This window comes from Aythya marila, assembly GCF_965140915.1.
Source record: "Aythya marila genome assembly, chromosome: 1".
Taxonomy (NCBI): Eukaryota; Metazoa; Chordata; class Aves; order Anseriformes; family Anatidae; genus Aythya; species Aythya marila.
The window spans coordinates 87,103,203-87,122,756 of NC_139042.1; the positions used below are offsets into that span (position 1 = coordinate 87,103,203).

Below are 19,554 nucleotides of genomic sequence, written 5' to 3' on the forward strand. Positions count from 1 at the left end.
CAGCATAAAACCATTATAATGCAATTAGCTAGACTGGGGACCAGCTGCTAAGTAACTAAAATTAAAAGATGAAGACTTTGGTAACAGATTTCTTTCAAAGCCTTTCCCTTACAAAATGTTTGCCTTTGCTGAGGACACTGATCTGGGTTAAGCTCCTAAGATTCAACACAATGCAGACCAGTGATGTCTGTCCTCACACAGAAAGATTTACTGCCTTGTCACACAGTCAGTCCTCTATTTTGTACATTCTGATAATACTTAAACCAGTTCTACTACTTGAGCAAAGTAGCAATAGTAAGTAATCACAAAATTTGAAAAACAGTTTTTTCATACATATTTAAAAAAACAGTTATGTATCCTTCGTTCCCCATAACTGGAAATTTTGCTTCAAACCCTGTCTGAGACTGAAATTTCCCTGACTTCTAAAAATAATAAAATAAAATAAAATAAAATAAAATAAAATAAAATAAAATAAAATAAAATAAAATAAAATAAAATAAGCATGCTAGCATCATAAGCACATTTATGAAGAGCTATTTGATTTTCAGACTTTTTTTTTCTCACAAGTTTCTTCACTCAATCCAAAAATATATTGATTACTAAAAAGACACAGAATTTGCATTATTTTTCTGAGAGTTTGCATTCATCCAAAAAAAAAAAAAGTCAATTTTAAAGTTTTAATATGAACACTGTACCAAGAATGCAGAACAGTGGAGGCTGGAAGGGACCTCCTAAGATTCCTGGGTCCAAGTCCCCTCTGCAAAGAAGGGTCAGCAAGAGCAGATTGCTCAGTTCCTTTTTCACTTGGGTTTTGAACATCTCCAAGAAAGGACGAACTGTGACATCTCTGTACAAGCTTTTCCAGTGACCGATCATTGAGAATAAATTTTCCTTCTACCTAACCTGAATTTCCCTTCTTTCAGCTCAAGTTCCATGCCTCTTTTCCTATCACTGTGTACCTCTGAGAAGCATCTGACTCCCTGTTCTCTACAAACCTCCAGTTAGGTAGTTGTAGTTGGCCCTCCCTTCCTCAATCCCCTGGCTGTATTTTTGAAAGTTGAATCAATCCATCTCCTTGATGCTCTGTGCTCCAGCCCCCAATGATCTGGACTTGCTCCAGTATGCCAGTGTCTGTGGGGAATCCCAAAAGCAGAGACCATTATCTAGGTGAGTCTCAGGAGAGCTGACTTGAGAGGAAGCATCACTTTTTGATGGCGTGCTGCTGACCTGTGTTCATGACAATTTTACCATGCTACTAAAATTCTACAAACATTTTTTCTGCTACTATCTGAAAATAAATTATCTTTCTTTTCATTTCCAAAGAAAGAGAATGGTAGAAGAACTTCTCATAACCAAAAGATATTTCAACATGTTTAAATACTCCTTCTGCTTCCACAAAATAGAGTAGATTATTTGACAACTTGTACTACAAGTCACCAGAACATCTACTGTGTTGTTAGGAGGAGATGGAACTTACTACCTGCCAATAACAATTCTCCATAAGTATTTTAATAATTCAAATGAATAAAATAGTTGTTTTAGCCTGAATAGTGTTTATTTGATTCCTTTTGCTAGGTCAAAAAATGGGAACTAATTGTATAAGCCCAGCTGAAGCAAAAAACATGCTAAAAATCTAGAGAAATTCATCTGTTCGACACTGAAGAGCTTGCTCAGTTTCCCAGGATTTCAGTCACTCCAATACAAAATGTTACAAAATTTTGCAAGTTGCACTTCATAAATAGTTAAGAATTTAATTGCAAACGCTGCCAGGAAAGTACTATCACAGTTCTAAACATACTACACATAATCCATAATGATCTTACTGACATCTCTGAGGGCTTTGTTCCTGGGATCTCCTTTTGTCACAGACCTCTGTTGACACATCCACAGCTACACGGTAATGCAGCACACTAACAAGCCTTGAATCAGTTATGAAGATCTCTCTGAGATTGTGGGAGTTTCATCAAGATGAGAAAATATGACTCTAGTAAGTTGGGGAACTCACTGCTCAGAAAACTCAACCTTCCACAGGAAAGACAAATCACCAAAAAAAAAAAAAAAAAGGTAATTTAATTTGTCTGTAAGTCATCAGTTCTCTACTAGATCTGACCAAGCTGACTCAAAAGGATTTTCAGGAATACAACCAAGATTTATTTTCTGCTCTCCAAAGATGAGGGATAAAGTAATTTATTTTCTTCTCATCACTGACGCAAAATTGAATTTTGTTGCTGGAAAGGTCCCAACTTCTGAGAAGCCATAAGTTTTGTGTCCAGCATGTGGAAAAGCTAAGAGTATTTGAGTGACTCTTAGGGATTTCTGAATGGTTCCCAGTCTTACCACTGCCCTGCTTGCCCCTCCACCGTCCCATTCAACTGCTGGTTGGCAAAAGTCCAAACCATGCACCAGAGTGACTAAGACACAGGTTTGTTGGCAACTGAGGGGCATCCTCATATCCCACCCAAAGCAGGCCATTGTTGAATGGAAGACTGGGAGAGGAAAGAGCAGGACCAGCTCCCAGCAGGACTGGGAGGGGAAAGAGCAGGACCAGCCATCATCATGGCAATCCAATTTACAGCTTTTCAGAGTAGCTGCTTGGAGCTTGTATGACTCCTGAGCTGAAGAAAAAGTCAGTGGTGATCACAGTCAGATCTCTTGCACTCAATAAAAACTGTATTTTAACAAGGAATTAATCCTTTTTTTTTTTTTTTTTTTTTTTTTTTTTTTTTTTAAGCATTGAATCTAGAAAAAGCAATAAATACATATTATGTAGTGCATAGTTTAAATGGTAGAACCACAATATCTAAATTTTCTGAACCATTTAGAAAGAAAGGAATGACCAGGGTTAAGAGGCTCCACCCAATCTCCAGTAATTACCAATTACTCCTGTCTAGAGGTGACAAATATATTAATCATACTGACAAACAAATTCATAATCTCTTCCCTATGTATTTGTGCTCCTTTATTTTTTTTCTGGGTCACAGTTCATTCTACTAAGGAGCATTTTGCTTATTCCTTATAATTTCTGAATAACTCAGGACATTCTGAGATTTAAAAAATGCTAACAGGCTTGTCACTGATGTACACGTCTTTTTTTTTTTTAATTTTTGTTTCAGTCTAGAGGCATGTATAAAAAGCATAAACAAAATCAGCTGATATTATAAATGTAGAGATTAACCCAGAAACCTGGCTCTAAACATAGCCTCCTGTGACCTAACACTACCTTCTCAGAACAAATCCTGGATGAACAGAGGCTTTACATTTGTCTTCTCAAAAGCAACGGTTTTCAGCAGACCAGTGGAGAAAAGAAGTGAGAGCAAAGGTTTTTCATTTCTAGATTCTAGACATTCTAGACACCACATAGAAGTAATGTGACCAGGCATCTTCCACTGACTGTGGTTCTCAGCAATGAAAGAAAAACACATCTCCAAACTATGACATTGTTATAGCACCGTTATGAAAAGACTTCAAGTAGACCACTTGTAAAAGAGCAGTATGTCTTCATTTAAGGTTATGCATAGCCACCCAGATTTCTTCCAGATGACTTCATCATGTTGGTACTTTTACCTCAGGAAGATTTAGATAGAGATTATAAAAAAATAAAAATTAAAAAAAAATAAATAAGTAAATTTTAAAATAGCCTCATAAAAATGTAAAATAACCTAATCAAAAAAATAAATGAATCATTTAATAAAAAATAAAAATAAATGAATCATGCTTGAACTTGTCAGCAGAAGATCCACAACTAGAAGATTCCCTTGTTACCATCCTGGAAAGCCATATATCCATTTTACACATTCTAGTCAAGTTTTCATAGCCCATCCCATCCTTATCAGTTTTTCCTTACCAGCATTTTGAGGTGACTATTCTTTTTTAAATCGTATGTTGCATTATTCATAATGTTTGCACTTTCTACCAGCACTTAAGGTCCTTGGTGTCTACTGTTCTAGACAATATAAAAAGGGTAGAAAGAACAGCCTCTGCCTGAAGCATTTATATTTTAAATACTGTACAAAAGAGAACTTATGCCTTTATTCACTGCAATGGGTATGAAACTGGCATGAAGGCAACTTGCCTGAAGACAGTTATCTCTGTCAAAAAAAGTTAGAGAAGCTATTGTTTGGTGCTTTTTTCTTTTTCTTTTATCTTTTTTTTTTTTTCTTTTTTCCCCATGTTACTTTTCCTTTCCTTTGCTTTGCTTTCCTTTCATTTCTTTCTATAACACAGAGGTAGTTAGAAAAATCATCCTCCAATTACTTATTTTCATAATTTTATTTTACGTTTTCCTCAAGAAACTTGCTTACTCCCCCTCATCCCATACCGTCACCTGAAACAGGCAGCCAATTATTCTCTTAGGCTGATTAAATTTTATTCACAGGAAATCAAATATTTCAGGAAGCTTCTTTCATTCCCTTGACTAAGAGTAGTCCTAAAATCAACCCATTGTCAGCATTAGACTGTTCTGTTAAACAGTTCCATAACAACATGCTTGTCCTTTCATTTTTTATTGAAAGTGAATTTCTTAAATCTACTTTTACACAGAGAAATTGCATTGAGAGAGAGAATTAAAAAAAAAAAAAAGAATTAAAAAAAGAATTAAAAAAAGAATTAAAAAAAAAGAAGAAAAAAAAAAAGAAGAAAAAAAAAAGAAGAAAAAAAGAAGAAAAAAAGAAGAAAAAAAAGTGCTGAGGATCAGCCTTGACTATCTCTGTTACTTTTTAATGATAAAATGATAACATGGCCTTTTTATCATAACCTTGGAGAAGCTAGTTCAGTGACAACAGAATATCCTTTCACCTAAACTATGCACTGAATGTGCTTGTATTTATGACTATCTGAATTGATGCTTTCTAACATATAATATAATCTTTACTTTAAAATTGAATTTTATGGGATGAACGTCCTGCTCCTGCAGATGAGTAGACTGCATAAAAGAAAATGTTTCCCTCTGAAACTTCACCTGCATCTATCATCACTACATTTACCTGGGCATAAAAGATTAACTATTAAACAAACAAAAGTCAAAACCACCTTAGAATGATTAGAATTTCCCTTTAGTTAGTTAGTTAGTTAGTTTGGTAGGAATAGTTATTCCTATAAGGAGTATTGAGATGGAGACTCCCCATCTGCCACAATGGAAGTGGATACATAAAGTACCTGGCAAAAAGCAGGGCTGAACTGGGAGCAAAACTGAACACTGCATTTGAGAAGTATCAATTTATGATAATTTAAATATTGATTGCTTAAGATGGGCTTAATAAAACTTGTGTAAGAGAGAAATTTTCATAAGTTCTTCATCCTGTTAGGAATACAGTAAACAGAAAAATATGGTGTTTGTTTTGTTTGTTTGTTTGTTTGTTTTAATAGACCAGAGCATGTCGCTACTGCCAGGAAAGAAAAAAAAAAAAAAAAGTCAAATCTAGTCAATAAGTGACAAAGGAAACTCAAGTATTTTAAGATACTTCCAGCATTTGTGGGTTTCAGCCAGATTCCCTTCCGTTGCCCCTCCCATGCACACAGACCACCTACCTTTAACTTTAGAATTTCCTATGATTTTTTGTCAGTTTGAATGCCTTCTCCAAACCACATTTCATCCATAAGTTTAAGAAACAGAGTGTAACTATGAGAGCTGTTCACTTTGGAAACATCCTTAAAAATGCATGTATTTTATGTCACTGCTTGTACATGCTTTTTCTAAAAGCATGTTCTAATCAGATGGCAACTGCTTGTAGTTATACATACAAAGGTTATAACAAATATATTGGGGCTTTCTCAGTAACCAAAGTCAAGCATTTAAGTGAGAAGGCTAATCTGCTAATGCACAGATAATTAAGGAAACAAGACACCAATGTTAATTTCTTGCTTGGACCTGCTTGCAGAAAGAGCTTATTGCTCGCTATTGTCTAGAACCTGAGCCTACTGAGTCTATGCAGATAATTAAGCAGGCTAAGTTACATAGCTATAGTTAAGCAAAGCAAACATTACCACCACCACCACTCCAGCATATTTCTACGTTGTTGTTGTTTTGTTGTGCTTTTTTTTTTTTCCTGATTGTGCCCATAGAACACAATTTGCATTGAACAATCAATAAGCAATTACTTTTTATTTGAAAAACATAAACTCTTTGTTCATTAGCTGTTGAAAAGGAACCAAGAGCCCAATCAAAGCCCATTCAATTACATGGAAAAATTCTCCCTTATTTCTATATGTATATGTGTGTATATATGCAATTCCCCTTTTCGATGTTTATCCCTAGCTGCATACTCACAGCTCTAAAAAGAAAATGAACAACCATGTTAACCCAGTTAATGATAGCTATGAGAATGTTCACATGGGAAAACAGCTTTCCCTGCAACTCAAATAAATAAATAAATAAATATCCAAGACTTCTTAAACTATCCATTTTACCGTTGTTGAATAAACAGTACATAGTTTTCTGTTGCTTTTGCAAAGATGCCAGGCAGTTGCACTATCTTTGATCTATTTCTGTTCAAGCTGCATAGAGAAGTGTTTGAAACCATGATAATGTGCACTATTGATCCAGTAATAGTAGTAGATTATATAGCAAAATATATCTTATTTTATTGCCTAAAAATAGGGGCTATGCAGACAGGATGTTCAGAAGAGTAACACAGAGCATGGGATGCACTTGTTGTTTAAACTTAAATGATTTTTTATGGTGTTTATGAGCCCCTGATTCAATTTGTTGTTTGCTTATTTGACAGATCACTCCTCACAACATAAGACATCTACGGAAGTAAGATAATCATGTTATTTTGTGCTGCAATATGGTTGGATTTTGTTTTCAAATATAAATAGTCTTATGAACTGAAAATATTTGTTCCATTTAGGAGCTGCCTTTTAACGCACATGAGAATCTACAGTCAGATCTGGAAGTTAATATCGCAGAGAAGGACATATGCTCACCTACCCAGATGAGATTACGGTAGACTACGCAGATTTCTCTAATGTTTTGCAGTCAATGAACAAGAAGATCAACTTCATTGTTCTAACTATATATTTTATGAACTGTGACAAGTTTGTTATAACTCATTTGCTCTAAACTTTTCTTCTGAGATTGCACAAGCACCAGGAGATAAACTCAGCAATGTCAACAAGCTTGGTGGCATAGTTCAAGCTGTGAAGGTTCAATAAATAGGTCCGTAAACATTGCAAATCAACACAGCTTTTGATGAAATGTCAAGCAAGACAGAGCTTAGCTATATTCAACTCAGCTTGAACTCATAAACCATTAACTGGCCTCTGTAGTTACCAGAGAAATGTGTCTTATGAATAAAGCTCAAATGTTGAAATAATAGAAATAAGACCAAACCATTTTTCTCCTAAGCAGAGGACTAATAAAAGTAATTTAATAATGGGGAATTGCATTTTAATCAATCCAATAAAAACAGATTTATAAAAACAGCCAATATGACAACACTATACAGCCTTATGATGGAGAAACCATTATTTTATAGCTCCAAGTTAGGAAAGGTTGCAAAAGTGGGAAGAGAAAAGAAAATTAATTTTGAAATGCCCTGAAAATACTTCAGTTTTGAACCATGGCATTTTTTTATTATTGTTATTTTTCTTCATGAGACATTGAAATATTGCTTGTTTCAGAGAAAATACATATTCTCCTTTTATTTTTAGGAGAAAGGATAGAATAAGACGTGTTATAAAGTATCAAGGTACCTATTTATAACAGAAGCAAGCATTTTTTTTTTCCTTAGTGAAGCACTGTACTACATATATACAGTCAAGTATTCTCTCAAGATTTATTTCCAAATGGCTTGAAAGATATGAAGTTTCTTCAGATACTTTTCCAAATTAATCCTCTAAAGACAAGTCTATTCAATTACCCTAGACTGAATGTAAGGTTGTTTTTGCCTGATGGCCCACTTTTCAACCTATTTCTGTATTACCAGTATAGTAATTCATTTGACCATGTCCAAATTTGTTTGCAATGAACTTTACATCCTTCTGCTCTCTTTCATAATGAGGAGTTCATTTAGCACTGCAATGAAATCCTTGATCAGGCAGCATCTGTTACCTACAACCGCACAAACACTTAACACTGTCATTTGAACACACCGTAGTGTCCATCATCATGGAAAAAAAAAAAAAATCGGTATGCAAAAGTTTACTTGCATATTAACACCCCTCCCATATTAACACCCTGTTGATATTCTCCAAGCAGTTTTGAATCCGACCAAACAGAAGTTAGGCAAGGCAGGGCCATCTGACAGAACCGAGCTCGCCCTTCCCCTCGGCCAGCTCCCTCCCGCTCTACCCCTCACCTGGGAGTCCCTTGCACAAACTTTCCGCATCCCACCCCATGCAGGCACCCGGTGCCCCAGCGTGCCGGGGCTGTCCCAGCAGGCAGCAAACTGACCTAAATGCTAGCTTTAGGGTCGCACGGCTGCTGCTCCTTCTTGCGAATGTCTGCCGTGTGCCTTTCAGCTGTTACTCACCCGACGAATCACCAGACATTTCCGATAGCGCAGAGCCCTGCTACCTTCATGGGGAAGCGTTTTGCTGATTTCCCTGTAGGTACTTCTCTCTAACACATCCTGCCAAATACAGAGAATCTGGAGGGAGACTCATTGCCCGGCGCAGGCAATGCACACACGTAACCTGCCTCCAGCTTCACGGGCGTGAGGGGAGCGCAACCTTTTCGGGAACCGATGGGAGAATTACGCCCGGTTTCGCTGCCTCGAACCACACAGCACGCTACCCTCCCGCGGTGGGCAGCCAGCGCCTGCCGCACGCCCTCCCTGGTCGCAGAAATGGTTTCTCCCTACACAGGCTCAATCTACCTGATTACGGTCCCTCCTCATCAGAGATCTCAGCCCCCCCGGCAGCAGCGGGCCGACGGCGTCATGCGGGATCTGCGAGGCAGGGCTGCTGCGGGCGGCTGGCCGCCCGTGGGGCGCAGGGGGAGCACCTGGGGAGCAGTCGCCTTTCTCCTTTCTGTACGGCTGGGAGGTTATTCTTCCTGCTCTTACAGTCCTATTCAAACAGGCTTAAAGTCCTTAAGGAAAAAAAGGCCGCCTGCTACTGTGTATTTTTTCCCTAAAGCCAGCGTAGTCTTTTTGGTACATGACAGTGTATTGCCATTTGCAGTACATTCCTCCCTCGCTCTCACAAGCAGATAAAATAGAAGAGGTACAATTCTCTCTCCCTCTCCCTTTTCTTCTTTTCTAAATTAAAAGAAGATGGTAACACATATTGCCATAACCAACTTTAACACCATCTGCTGTCTTTCAGCAAACTTCACCAGCATGCTTGCTCCATGTCTGAAAGGGTTGTGGTTTTTATTTCATAACCATGAGGCTGAGGGGAAACAAACATTTTTCTTCTCTCCTCTATTTTTTTTGTCTTTATTATTCCAATTAATTTGATTATTACATTACTGTTATTCTCCCAGAAAACTCTCCTAATCCAACTTTAAAGACTATGTCGAAAAGAATTCAAAGTTCCTTTACTAGCTAACAGGCTGGTTTTAAAAACATGTAGAGAGAAAGCAGGGGGCAAAGCATTGATCAAGGAAAGATTTATTCTAGTAGTTCAAGCTGGGCTGTAGAGTGTGTGGTCTGTCAAGCACAGTGTAGCATAAAACCATGACAGCCAGGAGGCAGCAGGTGTGGAGACAGTAAATATTTAGCACCGCTCCATTCCAGGTTACTCTGGTACTGATTTTAAGCAGTTGAAGATCTCTAAAATCTGGTGGTTTCATTAAGTTTAACCGTTGGTTGGTTTGTTGTTGTTGTTTTGTGTGCAGTGTAAAACCATTATCATAAACCTCGGAATCTTCATAGAGAAAAAAGATTTTAGTCTTCGTTCATTTGACAGCAGGCAAGAACCATAAAAAATATAAATCATTTAAAAGAAGTCACAAGCTGTATGGCAGCTCCTTAAAAAAAAAAAAATAATAATAATAATAAAAGCACCATTATTCTCTGTTTTCAGGACAGCAGTCCAGTCCAGTGGTGTTTGCGAGGGAATAGACAGAGCCTGAACCTTTCTCTATGCTCTGAACTTAAGGTGGCTTCTCCCAAACTTAATATGGTGAATCACGACTCTTGTCTCCCCTTGAATCCTGCACTGAGAGTGGTGGGCTCATTGCTGGAAAGGTCCTTCATGGTCCTGCGTCCTGCTAACACCTCTGTGGAGTTCCTTAGTAAGAAAATCCTTTCTCAAGATTTTTTTTTTTTTCCCAAAAATGTGCAACACAAGTGTTAAATAAAAAGTCAATTTGTCTAGTTAGCCTGCCAACATCAAATGAAGCAAAAAGACAAATTTGACAGTTACGTTCTTTGCAAAAATTGAAAGTTCAATAGTAAGAGAAAATAGGAGTAGAGATCTGGAAATCCAGATGATTAAAAAAAAATAATCAAAAAAACACCTGTAGGCATTGATTTCACATGAAGGAGATGTCAACATGCCTGAAAACTCTCCTTTTTAGCCACCCCTGCCCCTTAAAAAAATAAGCAGAAGTCCACAAGAATGTCCTTCTCCTAAGAATATGGATATCTTCTCTATAAGCCACTCCACGTTTCATGATGGATCTGACAAACAGAGCTGACAGGCAGCATCATATATACTAGACATATTCATAAATGGGTCTGTTAAAATTACTAAACTTGCTTCTGTGTCAGTTGCAAGAGAAAATAAAATTAATAAATTTAAATAGGCTGCTGGAAAGAAAGAATTCAGGTATTTTTTTATTTTTTATTTTTAATGGCATGCTCAAGATGCAATCTGGGCACTTTCTTCATAATACTCCATTTACAGTACTGGGAATGTCTTGGTGCCTATAACAGGGCTGAGAGCACCTCAAGCCACAATAACATGTTGATGCACTTCTACAAGGCAATTTCAAACTTCCTACGCAAGCAGAACAGCAAGCACTAGGTTGCATGTTTTCTTTCTTTTGCCTGTTTTTCAAGCAAATTTTGGCAGAAATTGTGCATGACTGAAAATGTATACGATGACAAGCTTATTCCAGCACTGGCATAACACAGAACAAGGTTAGTAAGTAATTATAAATAAGGATGATATGGTCATCTCCATATTATTTACCTGTTTACTCTTTGTAACAGTGATAACATGATATGTGATTGTATGATAACATGACTTTTTAAAACTATGATAACTCTGTAACAGCCATGTCTTGGAAAACCAGGCATTGTAAAAACAGGAATAAAGACAGTGTCTGTTCCCAAGACCTTCAAAACTTAGAAGAATTTGACACGAGCATGAAAAGCAATCAAGAAATGAAAGAGATAAAATAGGAATAAACCTACTCAGTTACATAAATTAATAATTCACAATAAAATAATGGTTAGAGAGTACAGAGGATTCTAGCACGAGTCAGAGCACATTGCTCAATTTTTTAGTTTAGTTGGGAAGATGAAGTAGCAATTATTACTGCAATCTACTAGTTCTTAGAGAAATTGTTTTCCATTACTCTGCAAAAGGGCAGACTGCAAAGAGCAGTCCCTTCCACCTCTGTTCTGTATTTCAAAACCACAGAAATACAAGGACAGGCCTCATCTAGCAAAACGTTTGTGAAAATTCTTATTTCACCAAAGCAGTTACTTTTAACGATTTTTGTTTGGCATTTATCAAAAGCTTTTCTGTTCTTTTGTTCCCCAGCCTCCACTGTGGGACTTCATTTGCTTATAGGCACAATCCTGACTGGGTTCATTAGCTGATGCAACAAAAAATACTCCTATTCATTTAAGCACCATTGCTTAGGTTACCTGACACCTAAACAAAGTTACTGCTATTCAAAAATTTAGTAATTTCAGTGAAAAAAGAGAACCTCTTCCTAAAGGAAGTGCTACAATCTGTAAACTGAATGCACCAGAAGATCTGCAAAATTTCATTCCCACATCCAAAAGAACCATAAAACTCTTCTGTCACACATAACCCGTCACTTCATGGATGAAATTTAGCTATAAATCAGATGATGGGAAAAACAATATACCATATTGTACACCACAGTCTACCTTTGGATTCATACCCCACCTGGGACTCCTAGTTTTGGACAGCTTTATCTTCTGAACACTGGACACCAATCCTTTTTCCCTGACCTCCGTCCACCTTGGCAGCTGGAAGGGCTGCCCAGAGCACTCATGGACCCCCTCTCCCACCCCACCTGCATTGAGCCTTCAGTAGCTTCTCACTTTGCTGTGGTTGCCATAGTCTTTTCCCTCCTCCTACATCACTGAAGCCTCTTTGCCCCCACTACTCAGCGAGGAGTTGACTCGGGGAAGGAGGGTGTTATATGGAGAAGCCGAGGGACCAGATACTGTTACAGGTAATGTGGCCACTGAAAAGCAAAAAAAAAAAAAAAAACAAAACATGTAGGTGGTTTGATATCAGCGAATAGACCTTGTTTATTTTCATCTCCCTAGGTAATTTGGATCACAGTTGAGAAACCTGAATGCTTTTGCAAGAAAATCAGAGTTTATGCAGAGAATATAAATAGTTCTTACAAACAGCTCATGAGAAGAAGCCTTCTAAAAGGAAACCTGTTATATTCTTCTATAATTGAGAGCTGTTACTACTGAACGGGTTCTATACAGAGATACACATTTTCTTCAGGCTGAAGTGATTTTTGATAATCCAGGATTAGAAAAATAATAGCTAGAGCAGAGGGAAAAAGAAAACAAAAACAAAAACCGCACAAAGGCTTTCAGAAAGGATAAATTGATAAAATCACAGGCAAAATCCTGATTCTACATAGGTCAAAGGCAAAACTCCACTGGAAATTGATTTTGCTTCAAGATCAAAAGTCAACATCTGCGCTGTTTAGTGTCGTGTTATGGAAGAAGATAGCTGTTCGCTTGTACTGTACTCAAGGGGCCTTGCTCAACACTGAGATCATGTCCCTATACTCTAAGTGTATACACATAAAACTATTCTACGTTTTTGAATATTTTCCTCATACTTCTGTATCCTTTATATATAATGCATGTGCAGATACATACTATTTTAATATATCCTTATAGCCCACAGGTTTCGGATGTTTGTGTGTATATTTTTGAACCACAGAATTCTATTTTCATCAACCTGCTCCCCAGTTTTTTACTTCTGCCTTATGCTTCTTTTTGCCAGTGTTATCAAGCAATAGCAGGCTCTGCCAATGAAGTACATTGCTTTTAAAACAGTGTTTTCTTAAGTTACAAGCTATAACAACATTTTGACTTTTTTGTTCTGAATAGGAAGATATGAATAGAAAATAGAAGATCGTTACTGCTATATCATAGTTGCAGTCCCTGAGAACATCTCAAATGCCCCCAAAATGTAACTCCGTACACCAGATGGCTGTCATTTTTCCATTTACAATTCTTTTATGCATTCACAGCTTGGACTCCCTGATGATACTGTATGTAAGCCTAACCCAAATGTTTCTATTAAATCTGACGTCTTGTTTGTGGTAGTAAAAGACTGCCTCATTAGGTCAGAAAATCAAAATGTGCAATTTTTGCCACATAGCTGTAATAAAACATAAACAAATTACCTATATGTGGCAAAGGTTTTTATCCACCTGAAGTTGGAGGATGACAGACATTATATGTTAGTGAGCTATTACTGTGCTTCCCACTGTAATCTGCCTGAAAACTGGTGTATAAATATATGAGAAATAAATCTTCGGAGCCAGAGGTGTTTTCAGGAGTAATATACCTAAAATTTAAGGTACAACAAAGATCTGTTTGATCCTAATTCCTTCCAAAATTATTTCACCATTACAATTAGATAGATTTTGACTCATTTTTTCAGGAATGTTCAAGGACTGCTATTACTGTAGCAGTATGATGAGTACTTGGTTGAATGGAGATAAAAAGCAGTTTCTGCCCTGGAAGACCATACATATTGAATTTAAACTGTGCACATAAGAACTAAAGATATTATCAGATATAGCATAATGTACTGAAGCTTGTCCAATTGTCAGCTGGCGTTGTGATAAAGTAAAAGAAACATTATTAAATCCCTATCTCCACACAAACCCACTCTCACAGAACAGTCAACTTCCGAGGTTACCGAACTGCCAAAAAGGCCAATCTTATCTGCAGACAACTGTCAGAAAAGCTTAAGATACAGAAATTGTCTGCTGGATATAATTGTTTCTGATAAATTTATAAATCACAGTTTTGCTGAGTTTTATAATCCCAATGTGCTGCAAATTAATGTTTATATGGAGTTTGGATAGTGTAATAATTAGGCAAGCTATATAGAAAGAATTATTATAAAATATTGCTGTCCCTGCTTTCTCATGTAAAACATTTCTGCTGCCCTGTGCTTCTTCAGGCAGTGGTAGAGGTCTCCAGACTTCCCCAGGGCAGTCCTTACTGACACTCCCTTCTACTGCACCTCATTTTCTTCCTTATCCCTCAACTCTGTTACCTTTTTTTTTTTTTTCTTCTTTCAGTGCTACAAGGAAACATCTGGGGCAGCTTCTGAGTGAAACCACAATTTCAATCTCCTCATTCCCACCAGATTCCCAAATCATTGCTGCACCATCTTTTGCACACCACCCCTCAAAAGCACTGCTTTACCTTTCCTGCGGTTCTTTATGTCAGCTAAGACAAGAACCAGGGTATTTTGGCACTCCCAGTGTATGTTGGTGTTTGCTTTCAACTGAATGGCCCTGGCAAGATGAATTATAAACCAGACCACTCATGAAGATGGGTCCATGCTGTATACATCTCTGGGAAGCCTTGAAGGCCTGACCTCATTGTAAGGGCTCCCTATGCTGCTCAGGAAAGACAAATGAGATGCAAACCCATGCCCTTTCGCAGTCCACTTGAATCAAGGAAAGCACATACATTTTCCCTAACCTTCAGTCTATGCCATAGGCTTTTTTCTGTATTTCTTTGGAAACAGAGACACTTTAATCCCTTTCCTGATTTTTGGCCTTGTTTTCTCTTTGGTTTCTGTTCTTATTCTTTTGCCTGAAATTCCTGACCATTTTGCATTCCCATTGTGTAGTCTGTCTTTAACAAAACAAAAATTAATTACTCTACTAGAAAATTGGAAGTACTGTTTATATTCTGTTTTCAGTAAAACTTATTCAGTTACTTATTGAAGAAGGAAAAAGATACTACTGTAACATCAAAACCAACTATATTTACATTCAGGTAATTTGCTTTTGCTTCAGAATATGTACTGGTTTCCACTGACCAGTGCCATATGTCTGATCCCAGAGTATAGCTATATATTATGCCAAGAAATTAAAAATATGAATGACCAAAATGACAAACATGCAGAAAGCAGCAAGTAGCACATTTCTAGCAGCAGATTACTCACCCATTCAGGAGCCCTGGTTTGGACCTGAATCCCCAGAACATTTTTCTCCTTCATTTTCTCATTCAAGTCCAAGCCCCATACTGCTTACCTGGTGAATTCTTACCTGATCACGTTTAGAGTGATAGCTCTAGTCTGCAGTACAATTAAACCTTCTTAGAATACACCTCACTGATAAGACTTAATTCAATTAAAATGACCATTAAGATTAGTGTAAATTGAATTGCTCTATCTCAGACTTGCTGATAATCTCTTGACACAAAACAAGAAATCTGAGGTTTCCAGACAGAATAAGCTATGGTGCTCGGTTGAATACTATTTACATTGCTCCCTTCCCTCACTCTTCAACTTGAAACCTTCACAATAAACCTTCAACTCCAAAACCTTCTAACAATAATTTTGCTAGAATGCTTACCAAAGATTTGTTGGTTTGATCCTAATTAGCTAAACAGTCCTGAGTCTGCATACAGAATGAAAGTTGCAAATGCTCAGTATGATAACACAAACTGAAATACTATCCAAGGTGTGTACGGTAAAATACACTAAAATAGTCATCAGTTCAGTTACAATTACACAAAAATCAATGCTGACACTGGACCTGAATCTAAGAAAAGAAATTATTCAGAGGTTTTTATCTTCAAGCAAAAAGCAATAATACAGTGATAAATGTAGTTATTTTCTTCTTACTCTTCCTGTTTTCCTTTGCTACCCAGTAGATGGAAACAGTTATTTTTAAACTGCAAGAAAACAGACTTGTGGAAATACCAAGTAATGGTTATATTTAAGAGTTTTAGAAAAACAATTATTCCTAATTCATTAATTACTATTTTTAAAGATTAATGAAATGTAGGTAACAATGCAAATAGGAAGGAGTTCCATTATTTTCACAGTCATTGAAACTTTGATCCAATGCTATCAAGCTAGTAAGGAGTTTCATAAATAAAATCAAATTGTGGTTCATCAAATTTTCTTTTGTCTGCAGTCTCTTTTCAGAGACATATATTTGGAAAATAGGGATTGGTATCTATCTGACACAGACCCTACTACAAATAGATTCAATGATTGCCTCATGCAGTATTTTCATGTTCTATCTACATTTTCAGTTTATGAGATTATGAGATTAAAACAAAACTCAAATTTTGCTGTTAGTCTGCATGCCTTTTTTTTTTCTTTTTTTTTTTTTTTTTTTTTCACACAAACAGTTTACAAAGATCAGTATAAAAGCTATTTTAAAGAGACACATCTGAAGTAACATGGGAATTTCACTTTCATTCCTGGGATGGAGCATCATATAAGGACAAGTGTGATCATCCCCTGATGCATGAACAAATATGTGCTGTGGACCAGATATAAACAGTCTTGTGACAAAGTCTGACTGAATTTTTATCACACAATTAAGAAAAACTACCAGGATCAAATTAATTATTCTAAAGAGTGAAAGTCATCTCTATAATTACAGACTGGGCAGCTCTGGCATCTTGAATCTCATTTGTGCCAAAACTTTGGAAAACCTTTTTTTATTTTGACAATTCTTGATTGCTCCCTAATTTATCTAGTCTTTTAAGACAAAGTTAGAATTGGATTATTGTCTGGAAATATCTATGTAGAAAGAAATCTGTAATAATAGCAAGATGAAGCTGGACAAGCTGAGAATACAATCACACATTTTTAAGAGTGAACAATGCCAAAAAAATATTTCAAGTTCTGGTGTTCTCTCCAGATTTTTAAGTCATGATTGGATAGATTTACGGGAAAAAAAAAAAAGAAGAAGAAAAAAAAAAAAAGCTGGAGGCTAGTTTAAAACTATAGATTTGGTACAGAAGCTCCAAGATATATTACTAAAAATTCAGTCTACTCAATTTTAACACTAAGGAATCAGTTCCGTTAGAGATTTCACTTGACTTTGGGTCATGTTTTTAGCTCTCTGCGAAGAATAAATGCAATAGTAATTACATAATTATTAAACAGCCTAAGACTGACTGAGGTCCATTTACACTTCGGGCTGAATTTGACTAATTAACAGAGACTGAGTTTTTCTGAGACATGTTCCCAGGTCTAGATTAAGATCCAGCATTTTGGGGTTGATAAACTGCCATAAGCACATGTTAAAATACAGAGAAAGACATTCAAACACCATAGGGATAACATGTTACTATGAGAATGTCTTTTTTTTTTATGGAATATTTCCAATGACATCATCCTTGTCAAATATAGCGTACTCTTGGATGTATCTTTAGAATCCTGTACAAAACATGGTAATGACTCACTAAATGTGACTGCTAAAATGACTGCCCCACATATACAGTGCAATTAAGACTGAGCAATAAAACAACTAACAGAAGGGGTTTGCAGCTTTACAGTCACTTTGAGCTCCCATACCACTAATAGCCCATTTTGTTTTAGCATTCACATATCTCAACAGAAAACTTTGTGGAGAATTCTATTCCAGTCAGGGAGTGCCAATGGAAAAAAAAAAATACAGAAGGTTGCCTGGGACCTAATGAAAGCTAAATGTAGCGCTCCTACTGAACAAGCAGAAGGTAAAGCATTAAGAAGAACAGAGAAACCAGCAGGAATTGTATCTTCCTCAGTTCGGCATCTAAACATATGTTTTCTACTTTTCCAAAACCAGTTTAGGGATCAGTATTATACCAATTACACATTTTGGTCCCTGTTGTAAAATGGCCTATCTATTACATGCTTGATGTTAAGCATATGAGTAATCCTACTGAATTTAAAGTTAAATGTCTGCAAATACTTGTACAATTAGGACTTAAGACATGCCTACTGTTATATTTTGAAAGTATGAGCTGTTTACTTCTCTCTTCAGTTATACAGCCAGTTTTGCAAACCTTTAAACATGTAGAAAACAAGTGGAGGTAGCTATAAGACAAGTTGATAAGTTGTTAATCATACACAAACATTTCAGAGCCTTTTTTTTTTTTTTTCCTTTTCATGGATCTAAAATAACAAGTATGTCTAAAAGCAAAGAGCGCAATCTTACATTTCTGTCTTTTAAAACAAGGTGAGATTATAGCTGCAAATGGACACATAAATCTTCACCACTAAGTAGTTCAAAAGGTGTGAAGAAAGTATCCAGTCACTGGAAATGCTGGCGTACTGCTCCAACCAACTGCTCAGTTTTAGGTTTTTGCTTGAGAACTATACTGAGAATTAGTAAAATACAATTATTGGTCTCCTTTTCTGCGTTTTTGCTCCCTGCTCCTCCTTTCTGCTCCTCAACCACTATTTTTTCCTTATTTTAGGTAACAACTCAATAATTCTTTAGTTCAGACAGGGCATGGGGCCTGCAGGCCCAGTCAAGGAGCAAGAAGAAGCAGGGGCCTCAAAGAGGCTGAAGGACTCCGACACATGGACGAGGCCAGGCCCTATGGCCTGGCAGCACTGAATGCCCCCTGCTTGCTCTGTTTCATAGCAGGGTCAGATGGCACAGACAGCATGGAGCTCAGTCTTATCTAACAAGTCACATAATGCACATCTCACACCAGTAAAGAAATAGTCATTTTTTCTCCTTTCCCTCAATATATCCACTGCCTTCCAACTCACACATGAATTGGAGGTTATAACTCTCCATAAAACAAAGGTTTGGCTGTGTCCTTGTACTCTCTCTGTAGTAGTCTGTGCTATGCTTGCATCGAATGGTAAATGGAAATGAGAATGTCATTTTAGCTAGAAGCAGACTACCTGGAAGATCTCTGAGAATACCAAATGATGCCCTTTTAAGTGGTTCAGTGCCTGGTGTACTGTAACTGTCAACCCTCTCCTTCCCCATTTCGGGAGTAGACTTACAGAAGTAATACAACAGGCATTAAAGAACATTAGCATCTAAAAGCTTCTCTTCCCAAAAGCTACTAAGTATTGACCAGGAAAAATAAAAATAAAATAAAAAAAAAAGCAGGTACTGACAGCTCACTTTCTTCTTCAGACTAGGGCATATATTAAGCAGGTTTTTAAGCACTTTTGGCAAGCTGTCAGCATTAACTGACTTTCAATACTTGCCTTAAAGAAAAAGTGATGGAAAACCTGCTGTGCCTTTCTGTAAAGCTTGATCATTTATTGTGCTGAAGAGAACTGATGACTAGCAGTTTATTTACTTATTTATATTCTCATTGGAATTAAGACAATATATTCCTAATTGATTTTTTGCAAAATAACTATATGTAGAAATATCAGATCAAAAAGGTTCAGTTGATTCGACATGAACCCTCTTTCTCCTTG

The 19,554-nt window shown here is 36.8% G+C and overlaps 1 protein-coding gene across 10 annotated transcripts in view; it reads right to left on the reverse strand.

Annotated features, from left to right (window-relative positions):
* DMD (dystrophin) overlaps positions 1 to 19,554 on the reverse strand; it is a 1,245,415-nt gene that overhangs the window by 1,007,031 nt on the left and 218,830 nt on the right. Inside the window, exon 1 of one of the 10 annotated variants that reach the window (XM_082770265.1) lies at positions 8,472 to 8,505. The exons of the other annotated variants lie outside the window; for them this stretch is intronic. Within the exon in view, the coding sequence (XP_082626391.1) occupies positions 8,472 to 8,490 (19 nt within the window). The 5' untranslated portion in view covers positions 8,491 to 8,505. Of the gene's footprint in view, positions 1 to 8,471; positions 8,506 to 19,554 lie in introns of those variants that run through there. 10 annotated transcript variants of the gene reach the window in all.